At 35.2% G+C, this 24771-nt stretch overlaps 1 protein-coding gene across 1 annotated transcript; it reads left to right on the forward strand.

Moving 5' to 3' along the window:
• The first annotated feature begins 2207 nt into the window (after window positions 1-2207).
• Window positions 2208-24261, forward strand: LOC149797490 (uncharacterized). The gene is made up of 5 exons (XM_089962300.1): window positions 2208-2428; window positions 12269-12448; window positions 15127-15196; window positions 18197-18242; window positions 23550-24261. The coding sequence occupies exons 2-5, from the start codon at window positions 12295-12297 to the stop codon at window positions 23862-23864; spliced, it is 585 nt and encodes a 194-aa protein (XP_089818426.1). The 5' UTR covers window positions 2208-2428; window positions 12269-12294; the 3' UTR covers window positions 23865-24261.
• Window positions 24262-24771: the final 510 nt, after the last annotated feature.

Consider the following 24771-nt stretch of genomic DNA (forward strand, 5'->3'; position numbering starts at 1 on the left):
TTAAGAGAAAATATTACAAAATTATTTATAAAGACCTGATAAAATACAACCACCGTCTGATAAACTTGAAATTTAGTCCAGGTACTAAGAGGGTGCAATTAGTGAAGAGGAACGTAGATATTTTATTTTTTTGTTGTGCCGAAACCTTGGACTGAAAATAACAAACTCATCAGCTCTAATTTCTGATTTCTTCATGCAAATATTGTCACAAACAAGATTTGAAAACACATTCATTTAAGTAAGTATGGTAAATCGTAAGGAAGGAATTTTTAATATTGGCCATTTATTGTACGAATGTCCAGTTGCTGCGAATGCTTGGAAAACGTGCGTAATTGGTCCAAACATAAGAACCAAAATATTTTAAATACGCGAAAAGATTTTATTTTAATAGGAAATAACAATTTTGATGAGCTAAGCTGGGTAAGTTTCTTGTGAATTGTGCATGCTCAGTATCTTATATACAGATGACGTTGCGTAAACCAAATTCCCGTCTCACCTACAGTACAAATGTATCATATTAAAGGGTGCAAAATTAAGCTAACAAGGTGAATAGCAGAACTTAGGACTGAGAAAAAATGGACACTATTGTGAACGTTTGGAATGTGCTTTTCTTCTAACTTTCAAATCTGTTTTACGCTTGGATATTGTTTTTGTTGTGCAAAGGAAACAATGACACATTTCAAGAAAACATGCATTTTAATGTGTGTGTGCGTGTTTACGTTTGAAAATATATGTAACGGCCAGGATTCAACAGCTTTTAAGGCAATTCCCGCAAACCAGGTCAGGTAGTGAAATAAAGTTGTCTAAACTGGAGGTCAAAATTTAAGGTTCATGTCGGGTCGAAATACTGGTTTGGTTATAATTGTTATTTGCAGACGGTTTCTACATCATGTAATGGAACTTCGGGCCATAAGTAAGTTGTTACATCATCATCATCCCCTCCTAAGGAGCCAAGGGCATCCGTCAGTCAGCCGTCAGTAATACCGTCTGGGTTTGATATTCACAATCCCGTTGATGTCATGAATAATGTCAATGTATCATGGTTAGTTTAAAATGCACAGAAATTTGTAGACTTTGAAATGAATTCAAATTATCCAATCTACTCAGTGCAGGAAAAGAAGAAATACTTTGGGATGATTCAGATCACAGATTATTGGGGAAATCATCCATACTGAGTTGTTTAAATAACTACATGTTTGTCTCAGGATAAAAATAAATTGTTAATTACCGTTCTTCGCTTTCGTTCTGCTAGATAGTCTAAAAATGTATTTTTTGTATTTGTTTTAAAACAATGTCCCGATATTATCAGCTCTTTGTTCTCCGATAATGATGTATGGATACAAAACGCATTTCCACTTTTACCCACTTTTTCTAAACAGTGACATTTTTATTTGTGCGGATAATATCATACAAGTACTGTGTTAGTTTTAATGTTAACGTTGTCAGGCGAATGTATGTATATAAGCTTAATGGTCAACCATTTTTTGTGTTGTTATTTGACCATTGATATGGGAAAGACCGCTCCACCGGCCTAAGCGGTTTAAGGACCCACGTCGGATGCTTGAGATCGTGGGTTCGAACCCCAGCCGAGTCATACCCAAGACTTATTTTTTTTTTAAATGGTACCAGCAGCTGCCTCGCTAGGCGCTCAGATTAAGAGATTAGTATTAGGACTGGTCGGCCCGGTGACAGGATAATGTGACTGGGTGGGACATGGTAGCTATAACCAGCACTAGACATCACTAAAAACAGACATCGTAGCGATATGACTGAAAAATTGTTAAATCTACGTTAAAGATCCAAATCACACACACACACACACACACACACACTATGGAAAAATTTAAAGTTGCAATTATATTTTATTATTTAACTATTTCTTTGTGGCATTTCAATGTCAAGTTTCAAATTAACTGTTTCTGTTCGAAATTTTACAAACCCACAAAATAATGTAAAACATTAAAATGCTAATTTCAAGACAGTGAATTAAATATATGATACCCCTCAGTGTGTGTGTGTGTGTCTCATCGCTGTTCAAATTCTGTTTCGTGATAAAAATTTATATTTTGGGTTTTTTTCTTGGTACACGAGTACTTATTTGATCGTTAACGTTGCACAGGACTTAATACAGGGTAGATAAAAGCTAGTGCACGGTTTCTACCTAAGTCACTAGGTTACTCCTGACAAATATACCGGTGTGTTGTTATCAATGGGGCCTATTCTTTGTTCTCCCCCATAGGCGAATTATGTACGTAACAGGAACCCAGTTGTAGATTGTTAGCTATCTTAACTTTTAAGATAGCCTAGTTCGAAATCCAGGTCATACAGTGAAACACTATACTATACGGCTTGTCGAAAGATTTATTTATAGAAACATAATTAACTCTTCCATAATCTGTCAGATTTGCAGAGGCTTGAAGCTAACACGGTAAGCATAAAACAGTCTCTCTCTCTCTCTCTCTCTCACATACACACAAGAAATTGGGGGGGGGGGGCAAAAAGGTTGTGGTGATCAACACACCCTCTGGCTCGCAAACATATTTCAGTTAATGCTCGTATATTCAGAAGTCACAACACAGAAGTATTAGCTTCACTGATAAATACGTGAAAAATGTGTGCGATGGCCTATCGTTCTTCGTCTGACGTCCTTCTGACCATTACCAAAATCTTATTATCTCTTCTCCCCCTAAGTTACTAAGAGGCCCGCCATGAAACTTTAGTCACACATTCATCCCAGTGTTTATCTCTGTCTGAATAAAAATAATACCCCCAAAGACATCCAGCATGGCCACCACGGCGGCAACTTGAAAGGTTTGTTATCGCTTCCCCTCCGTAATGGACGTTTCTACGACACGGGATTTTCGCTACTTGACTTCTTATGATATCTAGTTGGTTCTCCATGAGAACAGCTCCCATCCAGTATGGTCGCAGCGGCGCCTATATTGAACATTTTTTTTCATCCTTTCCCCTCACAAAAGATGTTCGTCTCGATATGTGTTTTATTCTACTTACGTAGATGGTCCATACTGAAAGTGTTGACTTTCAGACCACCAACTTTGCCTCCAGTGTCCATCTTGAAAATCCCGCTATAACTGCTTCTCTTGTATGGATGGTCGTATTGACATGGTGATATCAAACAAAAAATACTTGTCACTTATGTTGTTGGCCCTAGATGAAAATAATGTAAATGTGTGAATATGACATACATTCATGTATATATCCATGTGCTTTTCTACATTAGATTGTACTGTGTGTCCAATAAACCACATATATAAAAAGAGTTGCGCTTACATGTATAAAGTTACGCATATATTAGTGATGATTTATTGATATTTGTATTTTTTTGAGGTTGGTGTTGTTTTTTGTATGTCAATGGAACACTATCGTGGACAAATTGGTTTTATCGTTGTACAGTGTAGTCATTTGCAAAGACATGGTTGCTTTAGAAACCAGGATACATTGAGGAAGTTTGATGTTGCTGGTGGTCTAGAAAAAGGGAAATATTAAACCAAAGTCTTAGATTTCGTACGTTTTGCCTTGAACCCATAGGATACCAAAAAAAAGTTGTTAGAGATTTAAACTCAAAATTCATTATTTAATAAGGTTTAGAAAACTGAATTAGCAATTGCAGTACAATAAATATCCCAGTATCAACACAAAGACACGTGAACATAGACTATGAATATTCCATACTCTTGAGTTTGCACAACATTGTTATTATTACCAAAATGCAAGGAAAAATGTGTTATAAAATGATTATGGCCAATACAGGCCTTCGTACCATCTTGTAGGCACTACTGTCAAAGTTGTTCAGGACGGGCTGGAATCCGTTTTATTTTCAAACAACGTATGCAGATAAAAGTGCATGTTAAATTTACACGAGTTTTATTCAAAATCGACCTGCCACTAAATCGATTATTAATAAATGTCAGTGTCATTTCATTTTAGCCACATACATGCTCCATATTGCTGTAATCTGCATCAGACTCTGTCGACAAAAAGTATGGAATTGTTTTTATGTTATGTTATTCTTTGATATACTCACTGCTAAATGGTGCATGATACTTCACTGAACGAAACTGGGCAGCACTAATTATATATAATTTGTAGCCATTTGTTCAAAACCAGAGCATCATCCCTCACCAGACCGCACCGATGGCCTAGTGGTTACAGCGTCCGCCTCGGATGCGGGCCGTCGCGGGTTTGAACCCTGGCCGAGTCACACCAAAGACTTACAAAATTGGTACTTACAGCTGCCTCGCTTGGCGCTCAGTATTAAGAGGTTAGTTTAGGACTGGTCGGCCTGGTGTCAGGATAATGTGACTGGCAAGGACATCATGCTACATGTCTGCGGCCTGATGCCCCAGTGCTAGACATCACTATAAACTGTCACACAGCAGACATCGCAGCGATATGACTGAAAAATTGTTAAAGATACGCTAAAAATCGAAATCACACACACACACACACACACACACACACACACACACACACACACCTCTCCTGAATTCTGCATTTCCAATAGCTCTTAAAGCAGATCGTTATAACAGAAGCGAAACCTGCATGTTTTTCAAAAGGGGTTTGAGTTCAAAAGTGAACTGTTTGCTTTTCGTAACTAGCCAACTTCTTTTCTTCACTGCAAATACAATTCATTTTCAAAAACACAAATTGCTGGGGCTGACTTAAACCAGATCCATCCTACCCTTATATATATATATATATATATATATATATATATATATATATATATATATATATATATATATATATATATATATATATATATATATATATATGCTCATACACTGTTCCCGATAGCCAAGAGTCATTACACAATACAGGCCTCTACAAACAATATATATCGACTGTTTGGTAGGAAATTATTGTTATTATTGTTTAACTGAAAGACTTTGGAGCGAAATAATTGTCCTTACCAACTTTAAAATCTATATCGTGTAGGTTTTGCTGGCCTTGTAATCAATTAAAATAAAAGTGTAATGGAGCATTCACTGTAGAGGGGGCATTGACATTACAGCTTTAACTAATTTACCTGTATGCACATAGGAGTTATGACTTCATGTACAATATCATAAGCGGACGAATATCACCTGATTTTTGGGACACTACCTTATTATACGATTCATTGAAGCAAAGTTGACTGTATATGCGACTCAAGGACATCCGCAGGGAAGATTTACACATAACATATCTCGATAGACAATTCAATGTGTTTTGTTTGCCAAGTTTACTGAAATCTTCGTACGCTTGCGCGTGCGTGCGTGTAAGCCAGTGCCGGGAAAATATGTTTAATATTTAGGATTCATTTTTTGATAATATAGAGTACGTGTTAAAAGATCGGTATAGGGTATATTTCTAAAAGCGCACGTTTCTCTAATTCTCAGTAAGTATGGCTTAGCTACAATTGAAAACTGAAAATAGGCAGCAAATGTCTGAGCAAAACAATTGTATATGCGTCATTGCTTCATTTTTCAAGCGAAAACTCATGTGTGTGTATGTGTGTGTGATTTAGATTTTTAACGTAGCTTTAACAATTTTGCAGTCATATCGCCACGATGTCTGCAGTGTGACAGTTTATAATGGTGTTTAGCACTGGGGCATTATGCCGCAGACATGTAGCATGATGTCCTACCCAGTCACATTATCCTGACACCAGGCCGACCAGTCCTAACACTAACATCTTAATGCTGAGCGCCAAGCGAGGCAGCTGTTAGTGCCATTTTGAAGTCTTTTGTATCACTCGGTCTAGATTCGAAACCGCGACCTCCAGCATCCGAGCCAGACGCTCTACCGCTATGCCACCGGAGCGGCCAAGCGATAACTCATTTCAAAGTAACTGACTGCTCAAGATTTAATAAAAGGCATCAAAGACAGTGATGCATTAAACTCAAAGGTTTAACAAGTGACAATGATTTCACACATCTTCATAATGCCTAATTTGAACGTTAGAAGAAGAATTTAGCAATATTTCTCACGATCATATTAAGTCTGTATTATTTTGCCATCCAAAGCCATTATTAGGCCAGCTGAATTGGTGCCAGGATCTATTTTATCCAAATTTGTTTTTGTCTGAATGTGAACAAAATTCTTTAAGCAAGCCATTCTTGTTTTAGAATTTCAATATTTCTTGCCAATAATTGTTTAAATTTAATATCAAAGATTTTCCTATAATAATTTTGGAAACTTTTTATGATAACGGAATTTTAAAATTTAAGGCAATTTGAAGGTAAAACCGGTAAGCAAATGCTTTACCTACCGGAAACATGAGTTAAGCCATAGGTATCCCGTACGTTAAATTTTAGCCGGAACTTCCTCTCAAGCCAGTGGTTGTTATTACATTAAGATGAAGTCAGTGAAGTCGCAGTGAGTAGATGACGTGTCATCACTAACAGAAACGTATATAACAGTTTCAGGCTAACGAAACCGAATAATTTTTTCAATGTTCAATTAAAAGTAGCATTAATAACATCAAATATTAAGCGTGCAGTTTATTTCATTGATTGTTAAAAGCACATTGAGTAAAGTGTTTTTTTTTCTTCAGTATTTGATAAGAATTTGTTTTTGCACATATCGCTGGATGTTCGTCAGTCCAACAGTTACCGTTCTGGGAAGTATCACTACGAGTCTCTTCAAGAGAGTGTGAGTTATTCAACTTGCATCGGAAAGAGATGAAGATTATCTGAACATGTTAACTTATGAAGACGACGTACAGTGTTATTTTCATGCATGTTTGTCCATGCCTTTGGCTGGGGACTCAAGGGGCAGAAAAGTCGTTCGACTTTACATATCACTGAAATATCTCACCGCTGTCTGAGTGAGTTCGATTCTCTACTCGGCCAACATGGGTATTTGAGAAAGCTTTAGCTTCCTGTGGGTTAGTAGTTCTTACAGGGGTTTCATGGTTCTTCTTCCACCAATTATATACTGGCCGCCATGTGTAGCCTACCATGTGCTGAAAATTGACTTAAACAACACAAAACCAAACCATACCATGCCTTGGGCCGCAACTCCTCGATAAATCAGACGTAATCACACGTAAGTCCGTTTCTCTCTAGATTAGTATCCATGATTTGAACATACGAACTGGATTAATGTTTGCAGATGTATCTCACATGGCTTGTTGTGACTTCGACCATTTACAGGGTTAATGATGTGTATTTGTCATCCAGTCTTTCAAGTTCGCTGCAAAGATTTTAAGCTACATACATCTGCCCTGGCAGTGCATAGCTCCGTGACAAGACTTTTTTTTAAATATTTTTTTAAATTTTTCTCTCACCTGTACACTGATACAGTACTTCAAGTCGGTCATTTAAACTTATTTTTATTTTCTTAATATTTAAACCGTTTTAATTGAGGAAGATTATTATTATTTTTTTTTAAAATGCTTGGAACGCTAGGGTGCCAAAAGTAAGAAAAAGAGGACCAATTTGCAAATTCACAACTCTCCAGGAATCAATAATTGGAGAGAGGTGTCAGTGGAAAGCTTATTTGGTTTACTTATACACAATGTACCCCACCCACCACAATCCCTTGAAATAAAAGTACCTCTTTCATTAGTTACAATGATATAAAGCTACTGCTGAGTAATTTACCAAATGCGAAGTTCAGTCTTTTGTCTTTTAATTAAAGCTTTCTTTGGTACTTACGATGATGTTTTTCGCGGGAGCGGTGGTTAAAAGAAAGTTCAAAATATTAGTGAGCTGTACAACAATGTTCTTTATTATTGAGCAATACGTCAGTGCATCCTATACAAGTCACTAAGAGCCAAAACAGGGTTATATGGAGGCTTTGACATAGTTTGCATGTTATGCTCCTTCATAAAGCTTGGCACGCTGGTAGATTTGTGGGGTGTGTTGTCATGCAGGAGATAAATACTTCATGTATCGGTGCTCGGACAGGTGACTGGCTAGTTTTCAGCTACTTTTGGCAGCACTTCTTTGAGGAAGAATAATGTCCAGTGACAATATGCAGAATGAGACACAGGTACCTGAACCACCATGCCTTTCGCATTGTTAAAAAAAAAATGCGTATAAAATCTTTTGATAATCCGACTGCGTCGAGTAATAAATAATCTCAACTCGTTTTCACCCATGCAGACAATCCTATTGGCTCTTGTGTCGTCTTCAAAATTAAATCTTCATGTGACTGTCTCATTAAAAAAAAAAAACGTCTCTGGCGATTCTTTTCATGTATGGCGAGTAGTTGTTTGATTATTTTAAATCGAGTATGTTTTTCACTAGTCTTTAAAAAATGTTGATAATAGAACTATCTTCCTCTGTATATCTAGTATCTTTATAAATTGCTCCCTTCACAACATATACTTCCCGCGCAGCATTCAGAGACTAAGGTCTTTTAGAACGTAGGTCATCTTCCGTGGATTTAGGACCACCTTTAAAGTAATCTCAACGTTGAACAAGGAGACAATTGGCTCTTTCGTCGAATACCAAAGATGAAGCAAGAGAAATAGTGTATGAAACAAAAACTAAAAGAAAATTAAACATTTCATATTTATGTTGGTGCATAGTGTCAGAGTCATCGCCGAGTTAAAGTTATGAGGGGCCAAAGGCTAAGAGAAGGACAGTCACTGCGCTGTTAATTTAATATGGAAATGGAGTACCAAAACATAAGGGAACCCAAGGCTATGACCTTACTAAGGTATGGGTTAATCTGGCCCTGGCCAGAGCTCATCGCCTATCGAAAAGTTGGAATTTGCCCTCACCGCAGAGTGGTGGCATATGGTAGAAGCTAACGGGTCTAGCAAATATAAACAACCTTACATACAACCCCACCTGCATGTAATCGATAGGTAAATAATTTGTCTAGTCAGCAATTACAACTGTGCTATTTTTATATCCTTAAATCGTTGACAGATTAAACGGACTATTTCGTTAAGGCCGTTTGACTAAGCACTTTCTATTTGCATTGCTAGTCACATGACTTCCAGAATTATGTAGCTGTAACACACCTACCCGTACATACATACATCCATTTCTTTCAGATTCAATTTTGTTGTACAAGAAGTTGAAAATATTAAATGAAAGTTGTGCAATGTTTGTAAAAGGACACATAATTTTCAGCATACTTATTCTCGGAAACAGAAACTGCTCACAGTCGCTACAACTTGGAGAAAGTCAGATTCATCATGTCATTAAGAGGAGCACGTGTTGAAACCCGTCCTCCCCCCCCCCCATGTTGACATGAGTTGCCTTGCTAGTTCTAAATAAAATTGGTGCCTGTTCGTAACACGCAATACAGCTGCGATGAATGTTATTTGGACTCATTTACATTCTTATAAAAACTATCCGCTAGCGTGTTCCTTTTGGCGTAACAAAATATCAAAGCTTTAATCGTAAAAATACCGGTGATCGGAGCAAAACAGCCATTAGTTGCTATCAGTAAAAAACGAATGATAACAAACTCCTCTACTTCCTTAATCATTGGGATAGAGGAGGGTGTTATTATTCGTGCTATCCTATTCACTGACAGATACAATAATCTGAAGACAAATTACAAAAAAATGGCATTTTATGTTTATTTACTACGCAGAGATCTAACTCAGAAAGATGAGTCATAGCTCGTAGAAACGAAAACTTCACAAACACCGGCATAATGCCTAAATTACTGAGCAACTTCAAGTTATCGAGAATTAGATGTGAAACCCCTACACAACATGTTGATGATTTTAATTCCCACTTTGAAATTGACGCAGCTTGTAGCGGATTTTTATTCTCCCACTCACCCATCCATCCAGGAGGAATATAACGAATGGTGTTTGTGAGCCCTGACTGCATCTTTATTAGCATCACACCTTTAAATGCATCTTTATTAGTACCACACCTTTAAATGCATCTTTATTAGTAACACACCTTTAAATGCATCTTTATTAGTACCATACCTTTAAATGCATCTTTATTAGTAACACACCTTTAAATGCATCTTTATTAGCATCACACCTTTAAATGCATCTTTATTAGTACCATACCTTTAAATGCATCTTTATTAGCATCATACCTTTAAATGCATCTTTATTAGTACCATACCTTTAAATGCATCTTTATTAGTAACACACCTTTAAATGCATCTTTATTAGTACCATACCTTTAAATGCATCTTTTTTATACCATACCTTTAAATACATCTTTATTAGCATCATACCTTTAAATGCATCTTTGTTAGTACCACACCTTTAAATGCATCTTTATTAGTAACACACCTTTAAATGCATCTTTATTAGTAACACACCTTTAAATGCATCTTTATTAGCATCATACCTTTAAATGCATCTTTATTAGTACCACACCTTTAAATGCATCTTTATTAGCATCACACATTTAAATGCATCTTTATTAGCGTCATACCTTTAAACGCTGGCTGTGTAGTGACAAGATTTCTAAAATTGAAGATAAGAAAGCAAAAAAAAAAAAAAACAACACCCACAGCTTTTTCTAAAAAGGGGCTAACATACTGTTGTTAAGATCATTTTAGTTTCTGCATAATAATAAATGTTTGCAATGGCTATTAAATACAAAGAAAAGTTTCATTACAGGTAAGCCATGCAATCGTTGATTGCACTGTGTTGTTCTGTCCAGAACAGTGGTTAATGTGATGGATTACCTAAATCTGGTCTATTTAGTAATTAAATATAGATATATCAAGTATACAATACCCAAGATTGATACAGATCATCACTACATTTTTCATACAAAATCATTAAAAATTCGAACATAAGAGGTATACTATCGTGTAGTATAAAAACAACATTGAGGAATGGAAGAGAACGAAACTTCTAAATCTCAATAGTAAACTATATATTTGTATCCTCCTTAGTGGTCACTTTCACACTTCATCACAGTCCAGAACTCGAGCACTGTTAAATAACCATCTGCCATTGCTTTCAGTGATGCAGTATCACTTGACTGATAACAAATGCAAGAAACGATATCGCTGTAAGAATGAGACGGTGGCTGCAAATTGTTATTAGTTTTCACATTTTCTATAATACTATACTTCTTCACTAAATGTTGCAAACACAAAGAAATGAAAATATATCATCATAGTATTTTTAAAACATTTCTGATCGGTTCAGATGTGGGTAGTATGCTGTCGTAATCGCTACGTTCATTATTTAATGCCGTATTGCAAACCCTACCTACCTCCATGAAGTATTTAATGCCTTCATGGAAACCCTACCTAACTCCATTAAGTATGTAACGCATTCATGAAAACCCTCCATACATCCATTAAGTATTTAATGCCTTCGTGGGAACCTTTCTCCATTAAATATTTAATTCCTTCATGGAAACCCTGTCTACCTCCATTAAGTATTTAATGCCTTCATGGAAACCTTATCTACCTGCATTAAGTATGTAATGCCTTCATGGGAACCCTTTCTCCATTAATTATTTAACGCCTTCATGGAAACCCTACCTGCATTAAGTATTTAATGCCTTCATGCAAACCCTACATGCCACCATTAAGTATTTAATGCCTTCATGGAAACCCTACCTGCCTCCATTAAGTATTTAATGCCTTCATGGAAACCTTATCTACCTGCATTAAGTATGTAATGCCTTCATGGGAACCCTTTCTCCATTAATTATTTAACGCCTTCATGGAAACCCTACCTGCATTAAGTATTTAATGCCTTCATGCAAACCCTACATGCCACCATTAAGTATTTAATGCCTTCATGGAAACCCTACCTGCCTCCATTAAGTATTTAATGCCTTCATGGGAACCCTACCTGCATTAAGTATTTAATGCCTTCATGGAAACCCTATCTCCAGTAAGTATTTAATCTCATAATGTAAGCCCCACCTGCCTCCATGAAGTATTTAATGCCTTCATGGAAACCCTACCTGCCCCCATTAAATATTTAATGCCTTCATGTGGACCCTATCTGCAATAAGTATTTGGTTGCCTTCATGGGAACACTACCAACCTCCATTAAGTATGTGATTCCTTCATGGGAATCCTACCTACCTCCATTACGTATCTGATGCCTTCAAGGGAACCCTACTCACCTCTATTAACTTTTTAATGCCTTTGTAGGAGCCCTTTCTCCACTAAGGATTTAATGTCTTCATGTTCTTTGCCTTCATGGGAACAATTTGCAAATGGGTGGTATACATAACTTTACTTTATGGGATTGAAGTGTGATGATGGGGACAATGGGGCAAGTTATGATTCTAACAGTAGTGCTAGTGTTGATTTGCTTTGAACTAATGCCTTATGTTTACATTATTTTTAGTGGGTTGCATAGCCAAGGAATCAAGAATGGCAAAAGAGTTCAAAGAAGAGAATAAACTGGAGGCATGGATATTGAAATGGTTTTATGCCACTGCCGTGATATGTATATATGATGCCACATTTTGTGTATTCCGTCCCTACACTCTTCCTGATGGACCGTTGCATGCACCCTGGTACCCATGTAATAATCTTTTCTCATTTGAATGTGAAGACCATATTTAAATTTCGTTTGGAAGTTTCTCTCTGTTCATCTGCATGTCTTCTTTTCTTTACTTTTTCGCGCATAACTTGAATTTAAAATTTGAGGAACAGCATACGTTGCATTGATTTGGTCTTTTGTAATTCACATTCGTAAAACATAAACTACCTTCAAAGCAATTGGAAAGGATAATTTTTAATGTAGGTGACAGTTACATCACAATATATAAAATAATAGACCATATATTGGTTTTGACAAAATGCCATTGTTCATCATAATCAATAAACCTTTTCTTAAATAAAAATAGTATATGAAGATGTCATACCAGAAGGTTGGTATCTGTAACGTATATACATATAATCTTTAATACCTTTTTTTTTAGAGTGGAGGTGTATCAGATATTATAAGATGGTGTGCTATTTATCCCCTTAAATAAACATATACATTAATCTTTTACTATGAATTATAGAAGGAATAATAATCTTTCCCAATGTACCGGATCTTCCGGAGACCACTGTTGTCAAGGAAATATTATGATGAATTAGACGAAGCACAGTGCATCAAGTCAGATAAAATGGCTAAGGACTTTAGAGATCTGACACAAATGAAGAACAATTACATAAAGTTGTTGTTGTTGTTGTTCTAGGGTTTAACGCCATTTTTCAGCACAAGATAGGCTATACATGGCGGCCAGTATAACTGGTGGAGGAAGAACCCTGGGAAACACAGGGAAGAACCGACCCACGAGAAGTTACTGGCAGGCTTTCCCACGTATCCACGCTAGCCGAGCCTTGGACTCGAACCCATACAGACAGAGGTGAGATGGCAGTGATCCGGAACGGTGAGCGCTTTAGACCACTCGGACACTCGGGGCCCCAATTACATAAAGTAAACAAAACATAATGCCTTCTTGTGGGGAACCAAAAGAGTTTGTATTTCCAGGAAAATATCAGTTAAATTTCAACAAATTTCATTCTGGCAAATCAAGCATTCCAGTTAGGCAAGAAGGCTATTCCAATGTAACTTGACTGCAAGTAAAACAGTTTGTAACGGCTTGAAGCATTTCGGGTTATGCATGCACCACCAATATTATGTGGCCAATATATAGCAACCCAAAATGTTGTCCCAGTTAATATCTTTTGTGAAAGGAAGATGGCGCAGGGTTGGTTTAATTTGGTTGTTGTTGCTGTGGGGTTTAACGCTATTTTTTCAGCACAAGATAGGTTATTCTTGGCGCCCAGTATAATTGGTCTAATTTGATATGTTCCCTTTGTTTCGGTCAGTTATAAATGGTTCTCCCGATTTGCTACAATGTAAATAGGCGGATGTTCAAAGCATACAGTTTTCTGCCTTTGTCAGGATTACACATAGGTTCTGTGATTTTGGTCTCGCCATAAGAATACTATGTAAATACATATTTAGTTATGTTTTCTGCGCAGCGCTTCATATATTCTTGGTTTTGGTCGTTCACGTTGAAAAAGGAATCCATAGACACCAAAGGTGCTCTGTTGTGTTATATAAATATATTTTGTTGCATATATTAGATTTAATTTATATTTGATTTAAGTTGTATTTAATTTGATTTGATTGTGGATTTTAGAATCGTTTTAGTTTCTTTACATGTCAATGTAATGTAATTTTGTTTACTAGGAATTTGACATTTTCCAGAAAATTCAGTTTGACCTGAGTTTTAACTTATATACCTAATAATAGAAACAAGTGTTTCTGTTTTTGACTTAGATCCTGGCCTTGATTGAGGGTCAAGTAAATATTTTTTTCTATGAATAAAATGACTGGTTCTTATCAATGACATACAGGAACTATGTGACTTTTACGTGTAAACATGACCACGTCATTCTTTATTTCGCAATATATTTCGCAATTAGGCATTTCCGAGATTGCGAAATACTTAGTATTAATAGTGACTTTTAGAGAGAGATATCTGAGAGTCCAGGGCTTTTAAACACTTGATGTCAAGTCGTTTTCTTCTGTTGTGACCAGAAATAATCTTCTGAGCTATTAGTTAATTTTTCTCCAAATTATCTCGACTCTAAAGATTATTTAGTTTCTCTGGAAATATTATTGTATTCATACATAATTCTTGAACAAGGACATTTATTGAAAATTATGTTTGGATCTCCAAGAGCGAGTTATAAATTATGTTTCTACAAGGAATTGTACACGTCAAACAGTACAGGCTACATCATACATCATCGCCTTCCATCTTGGAGTCTTCGTCGGGATTCGAACTTGGAATCATTAGAACATGTCACTATTAGGACTTCAAAATTGTTATTAGTGGATTGATCTTGTATTAATTTTGGATTTATTCTGGAAACCGTAATTTCTCATATTTTTTCATTTTTACAGTATTTTCCCAGGGAAATAAATGATTTGTTATATTTCTTAAAGTTCGCTGTTTTCACTCTTTCTTATGTTACTGTTTATTCGAGCCTAAACACGTAACATAAGAATTGGGGGCTCGTCCGGCAAAATATCGCGGTAGACTTCATTTTATAACTTGTCAATGAGAAATTGTTTCTATTAATGCATATAGTATTTAGAACATTTAAAATAAAAGCTTTTAGGAGTAACGAATTTGCTGTTGTAGTCTCACTCAACTATTATTATTATTATTATTATTGATATTATTATTATAGATCGAATATACATGCAAGTGGACCAGCGTTACAAGGATACGAATGATTCGTTCTCATTTTCCCAGAGCCTGTAAGTTCCCTTTTTAAGGCCAGCAAAACATATAAATGAAAAAATTCATTTTCTTTATTTCTAATACTGTTCATTATGATATAGTGCCTGTTTGTTACGGTTGATTATATATTGGCACAATTAATTTTGTATGATTCATTTCGTTCAGAAACATGGCTTGTCATTTAATCTAGAAATAGAACCATGGTTGGTATCTGTAAATGAGTAGAACTGTATAAACCACTGATATTCATTGCAACCTTTTAATTCTTGTATAGTACTCGGAGCACAATATTTAAAAAAAAGGCTGATTAAAGCTGTACAAAAAAGCCGGTTTCCCGTACCTCTAGCTTCCTAGTCAGCATTGATAAGTTGGGTTTATCTTTCGTCAGGAAGGCAACTAAATTTTTGTCTTGAGCAAAATTTGAAACGCAAATTTTGGTGTCTTGCTTTATTAGCAATTAGTCCTAAAGTATATAAAAATACGTGGATTTTTTTGTTGTTGAATATCAGTCTTATTGAATATTGAAGTTTTACCTTTCTTAACGAGCAGGAGAAATACCTGTTATCTGTGTTTTCCGTGCATATCTAAGAAACGGGGCTGTCATTCGTTATACATATAGTGCTTGTCAACAGACTCAAGTCTCCTTATATTTTCAATTTTCAGTAATGAGGGTACTAAATGAGAAAGAAACGTGGACATGTCTGGTCTGCTTATAATGATATGTAAGACTGTCTTTTTGTTAGAAAATGTGTTGTTACATAATTCCTACTTTATCTTGGTTTTAGTGTGGAGGTAATACAAGTATACTAGACTACTAGACAAACATTTATCTCCATCATTTCAAAAGAATTACTATATATATATATATATATATATATATATATATATATATATATATATATATATATATATATATATATATATATATATATATAATTTTTGTCTTATTGTTGGGTAATCTAGACCACGAATTTACCGTCAGAACAAAATAAAAACCAAGTTGTCATTACGACCCATCAGTCTGTTTTATGCAATGGTATTATATAACTGGTTTTGTTGTTTTAACACCAATGATGTCTATAGTGCTACGCAATATATATTGGCATATGAATGACGAGGAACATTGAAACTGATCAATAACTGTTTATTTCCAGTAATAACCATCGGATAGTACTGTAATAAATGCCGATTGTTTTACTGTCTGTGTCCTTTTTATTTATAAAAAGCAGCATTATGTCCAGACATAATAAATGAATACTCTCGAAAACAAGGCAATCCTCTGAGTCTTGAGTTTCAGCAGCATCATTTGCGGTTTCCGGAGAAAGACTTGTTTTATCTGATGATTTCTCGCGATCTGGAAGGCCTACAGGTGAAGGAGATTTTACTTCAAGTTTTCCGCTCTTTAACCACTGTGTCGGTGACGTTCTGTAACTACATGTAGTTGCGAGAATGAAAATCAATTTCGACAGAGCTGTATTATATGGCAAAGATTTGGTCTTAAGAAAAAGGTTTCGTGTCACTGGCTTTGTTGTGGTGTCTATTCTCTGATTGTTGAGAGCTGTATAGTTTCATAACTTCGTTGTAGCGCCTAATTCCCAATTGCTGAGAACGATATGCTTTGCTGCGGCCTTTAAAAATGCTTAAAACTAAATTACTGTTAGCTCCAAGAAAAAGATGCATTTTCTTTGATTAACGTCTTCACATTTACACTGGGTCGTAGTAGTCAGTAACTTAATTAATCAACTTAATTACTGCAGTAGGAATTGAACCTGTTTGTTCACAAAGAAACAGAATTATGTTTAGGTATACATTTTTTTATAGAGAGTTAATATTTACCGTTGTTCAATATTAACCACAAAATTAAGATGTAATGTTTTCAAAATCAAAACAATTAAATTTGATACTAATGAAAATAAAGTCATTCAAAGTAAAGCATAAACAAATGTTACATGGATTGCTCAATTTCTCAACGATTGCATATACATATATCTGTAGAGGTATACGCAACTGCAGAGAACTCAGCTGGTCCTCTCTAACGTTTTCAGTTGATTATGATTGTAAAATGAACTTAATTATTCAGGTATTTAGGATATTTAACTTGAGACGAGGAAAACATTTTCTCGATGAAAGATTTCAAGGGGTATTGTGTTGGGTAAAAATGATAACTTACCCTGATTAGTTGTTGCTGCACTAAAATATTCATTTCATCTTGTAACTGGTGTGTATTATGGGATTTATTTCAAATAGCACATTACTTACATTAGTTACACCGTATGTGGTATTAATTAACTATAACCGCTTCCAAATGGTAAATATATGTCAAGATTAATTAAGTTTTTCTTTCTCAATAAAATTGTCATTACTAAATAAATATGTATAATTTTATAGTATTTCTTGCGATTGTATTATCAAATTTATATTTAGATAAAGTACAAATCACATCATAATAGGAACTGCTAAAAACAAGATGGACCACTGTCAAACTGTTTGGCGCAGGTTAAAGAGAATATTGTTAGTTCGAACAATGGAACTTTTCTTTCATCATTAATTTCTCCACCATTGTCCTGTATAAATGGGATTGGCCCTCATAAATGTTAGGACCTGTATGTTTGGAAATACATATTTTAAGAATGATTGTCCAGCGTCTTACATGTATGTAGAAAACGAAAACAAAATACTGTGATTAGTTATTGCACTTGTTCTTGGCAGGTAAGACTTTCAAACTATTTATAGATTTGCGAGTGAAAATTTAGGCCTGAATGTGGTTAGGACAGTAACCTCTCGTGTACAGCCTTAATCAGAGTGGGTAATTATCAAGGAAAAATTATGACTATGCTAATCATGAATTATTGGCGTTTAATTCAAATGTTCACATACTCTACAGCATTATTAAACAATTTTTTTATCATTGTAATGTGTGGTCGTATATAATTCTATATAGACCAATGCAGTGTTTTGTTATTTTTAATTAGTTGTATTTACTGTACTACTTATTTATTTTAAATTTTTATTTTCAGCTTAAATTATATGGAGGTGATTTTGAACATCGTTACGATTGTACTGGTAAGTATAACCTTATTTATATTCACTGTGCCTTTGTTTGCATGTGACACTTTTCTCACACTTAATACAAATATACGTTTAAAAAACGTCCACCCAATATTTAATATTTGATATCAGAAATATATGTTGCTTCATGTTAAAAAATAATGTATGAATATGTGGTTCTTTTTATAGTGATTTCTTTTACGAAATGTATCTGTTCGAGAGGATATGTAATCTCAGCGCCCTTCGAATTAATCGAATTGTCCAATATTCTTATTTTTCTGTAAAAAATACATTTAACTGATCATATCTAAAATTGATTTTGGCCAGAATCCAGATTTCTGCCATTTATCTCATAAATCACAATCTATTTGAAAATTATTCCTGCTGTTGCTGAACCATAGTCTGAACCAGTTAATAGCTTATTAGTTCACCTGACCCTCTGTCCAGGTGAGCTTATGAAGTTGTCCTGTCTCCGTCATGCGTCATCTGCTATTCATCTATCAACAATTCCTATTTTGAACATTTGATCAAATTAGGCAGCGAATATCTTGGCACTGGAAGCTTTCAAATTGGAACAAATTATGCTGATTGTCCAGTAAATATGGCCCATGTTACTAACACAATGCAAAACTCGCCCCCCCACAAAAAAATCAATAAAAAATAATAATCCTGATAATGATTATTAAAAATCACAGGTTATGGATTATGCAGAGTTCTTCCTCTTGCATAATCATATATTGATGATTTCAACAAATACATTTAAACAAATGATCTTTTTATTTCACAAAAAGACGATATTTAAATTGTCTAAAGAAAAAAAAACCACACACATTTGGGTTTAAACGTTAATATCTAATCTAATGCTTAAAAAAATATGGAATAGAAATTTAACGAATAACACTCTAACTTGATAAACATATTATGGATATGATAAGCTTAGAGAAATATAAAGTTGTGTATAATCTTCATGTGGCAAGACACATTGCTCTTGTTGCCAAACTAACCAAAGCCACTAAATACCTTAAAATGTTATCGCTATCTTGAAACTTCTGAAACGTTTGTATTTTATGTTAGCACATGTAGGTGAATTCCATATATAAAATGCTATTACTAACAAATTATTCTACGTTTTGGATTTGTATTAAAATACCCAGTAGGTTTTTCTACTGAAACAATTCCAAAGATAATTGCTGTCATAAATACCAATATCTAGACCCTCCAATCTTCCAGATGCTGACCCTATAAATATTCTGTCCCTAAAATGTCCCCCTCAGCAAACAAATCTCAAAAGTTCTGAATTTTGTGACCAGATTGCATTTTATTTCATTCCAAGGTAAAACTATTAAACACATGCTCGTTGATATATTTACTTTTCTCACATAATTGTAGCACCTATTGGACATAGAGAAGAAAGCATGTTTCATTAGTGACTATCATTACATGGTTCTCGCAAATTGTGGTTGGTTCATATTTACATCAATCAATATGTGTCACCGGTTTGATTACTTATATAGAGAGTGCATATCTGTCATATAGCATCATGTCATTTGTAATACAGACAAGGTCTTTCTTCAAAGGAATACAATAGGGACATAGCAAAAACACATGCAAGCAATAAGCTCTACTCTGTCCACCTAAATAAACTGTATTAGCATGAAACCTGACATATGTATACTATCCTTCTAAAAACTAATAGACAATGTTGCGAACCTGAAATATGTATACTATTCGTTTAAGAACTAATAGACACTGTAGCAAACCTGAAACATGTATACTATTTGTTTAAGAATTTAATAGACAATGTAGCAAGCCTGAAAATGTATACTATTCGTTTAAGAATTAATAGACAATGTAGAAAAACTGAAATATGTATACTATTCGTTTAAGAACTAATAGACACTGTAGCAGACCTGAAAAATGTATACTATTTGTTTAAGAATTAATAGATAATGTAGCAAGACTGAAAAATGTATACTATTTGTTTAAGAAACTTTTATCTCCACTCCACAGTTTCAATACATACATGAATTTCTTACACTATCTTACATATGTCAATTACCCAGGTTTACAATATCAGGCAGGGGCCCCGAGTGGCCAAGTGGTCAAAAGCGCTCTCCGTCACGGATCACTGCCATCTCACCTCTGTCTGCGTGGGTGCTAGTCTCGGATTCGGCCAATGTGGGTATGTGAGAAAGCTTGCCTGTAGCTTCTCGAGGGTCGGTGGTTCTTTCTGGGGATTTCCCGGGTCCTTCCTCCACCATTAATACTGGCCGTCATGTATAGCCTATCGTGTGTTGAAAAATGGCGTTAAACCCAACAACAACAACAATATCAGGCCCACTTGAGCCTCTTGTTGATCGATTATCAGTTGGTGAGCGGACACTAATGATCACGATATTTAATCGATTCCCAAAACTATTTAATGGCATTTTCAAGAATCGATTTAGTGACCACATGACCTTCGAATCTTACTTAAGGACACATGACTCCATTTAAATCAGTAAAAGATGATGATGATGATGATGATGATGATGATCATGATGCAATAAAGAAAGAAAGGAGAAGAAACGTATGCATATGAATTGTATGTGAGTAGCTCCATAAAAAAACAGTGAAATTATTATGCCACTGACCTCCTGTTTCGAGACACATTGGTATCTTTCTTTTTATTCAAATACAGTAGAATCTATCTTGAAAGACCACCTCTTCTGCCAAAAATTATTGGTCTCTCAAGACAGGTGGTCTCTCATAACAGGTAATAACACTATATAATAAATAAATCCGTGCGTGGAGATCCTGGTCTCTCAAGACAGGTGGTCTCTCATAGCAGAGGTCTCTCAAGACAGGTTTTACTGTATGCACAATAGGTATGTGATATTGTTATGTACAACATTATTTCATGTTGCACATCAGCGTACATATGTGGTAGTGTGGACTGATTCAAATTCGATACAACATAAAACGCAAAAGTGAATGGATGCGAATTGATAGGCTCTGCTTGCAAATGCCCGGAAACCCTGACGACCTCTTTCGATGATGGACAGTATGTATTCTTCTGGACAAATTATGACTAAAAGTGAATGTTTAACGTCTATTGCACAACAAACTCTAGAGGTTTATATTCTATGATTAGTATCGTATCACGTTGCAGCTGAGGCAAAGAAAGCTGAAGTAAGCCATGAATCACCTTAACTCTTGTACATGCCAGCCATGCTTCAATCCATAAGAAATGAGGTAAAAAATAGCCGTTATCGCTGCCATCTTTAGCCATCGCCCCCATTCTTCATTATTAAGGGTGGACAAAACGTATCACCCATGTTGCCCCCTTCCCTCGCCCCAATCATATCAGCTGTATAAAATTTAAACCATTCAATGAAGTTAGTCGGAATTTCAGTTTTAAAATAAATATGTGACAATGCAGAATAAAAACAATTTGTGAACCTGGGATCAGAACTTTGCACAAACATCTCTTGGTATTATCATACGGGATCTAGATGGTTGACACTTAGTGATTGTTTTATGAAGTCCCATTTAAACGAGGTATAACATTTAGTTCATGTTGTCTGAAGACCCTATTACACGAGCTATAAACCTTATTGCTTATTTTATGAAGTCTCTAATAAACGAGATATAACATTTACTGTTTGTCTAACGAAGGCCCTATTAACGAGATATGAATCATTGTGTGTGTTTTATGAAGTCCTTATTAAATGTGTACAACGCCATAGGGCTAGTTGTAACTGTAAAATGTATGATTGATGTTTATTTAATATATTTTCAAGAGGACTTTGATAATGACTATACATCTGTCTCGGCTAAAACCCAGACGGTCAGAGTCAGGTTTACCTGTATCACACTGAAACATTTGGCCACAGGCTATTGACGTTTAAACATTACGTGAAAACAATGGTGTATTCATATTGTGCTTACATGTGCTGCACACGATGTGCGCCTTTTATACTAACATTTAATTCTGTGCACACACTTTCACACAAGTATATTAAAGGGCTTATATCAACTGACATGATTATGAATATAAGGGGACAGTGTGTTCAGTGTCTTTAAACATTTGTGTTTAGTATCTTTGAAACTTTCTTCATCAAAATACAAGATTGATTCCTATGAGATGTTGCACCATTACGATCCTATATGGAGTTTTGGGCTGCAGTGGTGAAACATTTCTGACTCTGAAATGGCAAATATTTAAAACGGATTTAAAGGCTATTGTACTCAGGAACTAGTGACTCATTTTGTTCTTTAAATTAAATGTACTCATTACATACAGACTTTATGGATTTTGATCGTGGATCAAAAATGAAACTTATCATTAATCTGAATGGCATCAAACCCCAAGCAACAACAACAACGATATCTCATGTTTTCTGAAATGTTCATTTAATTATGGTTTATTAAATGTTTTTGGTTTGCTCACTGGCTCATTACAGTTTTGTTTCAATGTCTTCATTGTGACATTAGGGCCTATGTAGAACACATCTATGATTTTTTATTTGATATCCGTTGCAGTTCATTTATATTGGTAAAGGATTTTTTTCCACGTAAACTGATGATATGCACCTTGCCCAGTGCTAATTCAACAACCTGTTACAGTAAACCAATTATTCTTTCACATGTATATTAGGTTTTTCCACGCCATACGACTGTCATATACAATGTCAAGAACTTTCACTTTGCATCTTTGAATACATGTTTTAATCTTTAGTGTTGGTACATTCAACAGAAAGATTTCTTACATTCTAGGTCATTTGATTTCAAACGATTACTCATTACACCAAATCAGAAAAAAATATTTTAAAAAGTAATATTCTTTGTGATTTGTTGATGCAAAATACCAAGTTCAAAGGATTCATAATTTCCAGAGCTGCTCATTCTGCCATCTTAGTTGACATAAATAATAACTAGTTGTTTACTACTCTACATTTGATGGGGAAACAAAATATTTTTCGGGGGAATATTTATGTATTTTAGCCTTCTTTTGAGACCAGCAATCTTGTGCACGTTACCTATCTTTCTTGTTCAAGTGTCTGCAATCCACGTGCTAGATCTCTAAACTAAATCCACATTTTGGACTTGAATGACTAAAGTGAAGAAACAAATGAGTCGCTTGCATGTATCTGGTAGTGTCAAATCTGCACGGGCATCTTGTTCTCCTTCCCTGTAAAGTACTTATATCAACACTGGTTTATATTAATATTCTCTTTTCCATATAACCCCAGTCGATTGATCAGAAGTATATAACTGACAGGAGATGGACAAACTGTATCTTTAGGGTCTCAAAATTATTTTACTGTTCCTTATTTCCAGCACTACCGGAACAATCAGTATACGAAGATATTGGCCTACACGGTCTGTGTCATGACCTTCTGGAAGACTGTCCTCTACTTGCTCATGTACTTAGAACTTGCGGGTGGAAAAGATTTCAGAACTGGAAATACTCCACTCCAGGAATTCTTTGTTGTACTTATTCCTAATGGAATCTGGATTGTCGTACCTGCTTTATGTATTTATTACTTATGGAAGGACTTGTCTGGAAAAACTAGAAGTGTAGAGAGTAACGATGACGGAAATGACACACCTTTGGAAAGTGGGCATAGTTATGACTTAAGAAAACGAAAATAACAATCAGTAGATGATGATATTACTAATAAACGCACTAAGCAAAAATATATGCCACATAATGTAAGAACGATAATGTTATTACTAGTAATAATAATATGAAATGTCAATGCATCTATTTATGTATTTACCTATTTAGAGAGGTAGCTGGGTAAGTAGATATACGTATGTCTCCATGAAAGTAGGTTGGTGCATGCGTGTATGCATATTTATTGGGGAAAATGAATGTTACAACTGGTTAAGAGTGCTTGTAATGTGGCCCACATTAAATTTGTGAGTTACAATATTTTGTTCATTTCAAGAGCAAGACAGACAACACACGCACACAAACATGGAGAGAAGAATGTACAGAAGATAGATGTGATAACTTCTAATGCTGCAGTAATAAATATAAAAATTATTTCGATTTTGTCTTACATCACAAAGCATATGTTATATCCGTTTATGTTAATGATTGTTTTGTTGTGTGTTTCAGTGGCACTTTTGACACTGTTGGCTAAATAAATCTAGAGGAAACAGGAGCTAAAATACCTTTCCCAACAGCATACCTAAGCTGCTGACCCAGGGATAATAAACTAGTTATAGAATCGTATCTTCTACTTAGTTTACTACCAGTCACAAAGTACTTAAATTTGTGGAAAACCCTGGAACGGGCTTGGAAATGGCCAAAATATAGATGAACAAATAACTCGAAACGGGAAGAATTCTGGTCAGCTCGGCACACCCCACCCCACCCCTACAGCCCTTCGTTAATAATGTTTGATACGCAACAGCAATTTACTCAGTTTCAGGGCCTGTGATGAAAACGGACAGTTGATGGGGATAATATTGCATTAGCATGGGTATGAATATTTAGAATTCATTTAAGAGCAACAAAATTAAACTGTAACAGCGGTTATCTTCAACCTTT

The sequence above is a fragment of the Sinohyriopsis cumingii genome, chromosome 6 (genome assembly GCF_028554795.1).
Source record: "Sinohyriopsis cumingii isolate HCF-2022 chromosome 6, ASM2855479v2, whole genome shotgun sequence".
Classification (NCBI taxonomy): domain Eukaryota; kingdom Metazoa; phylum Mollusca; class Bivalvia; order Unionida; family Unionidae; genus Sinohyriopsis; species Sinohyriopsis cumingii.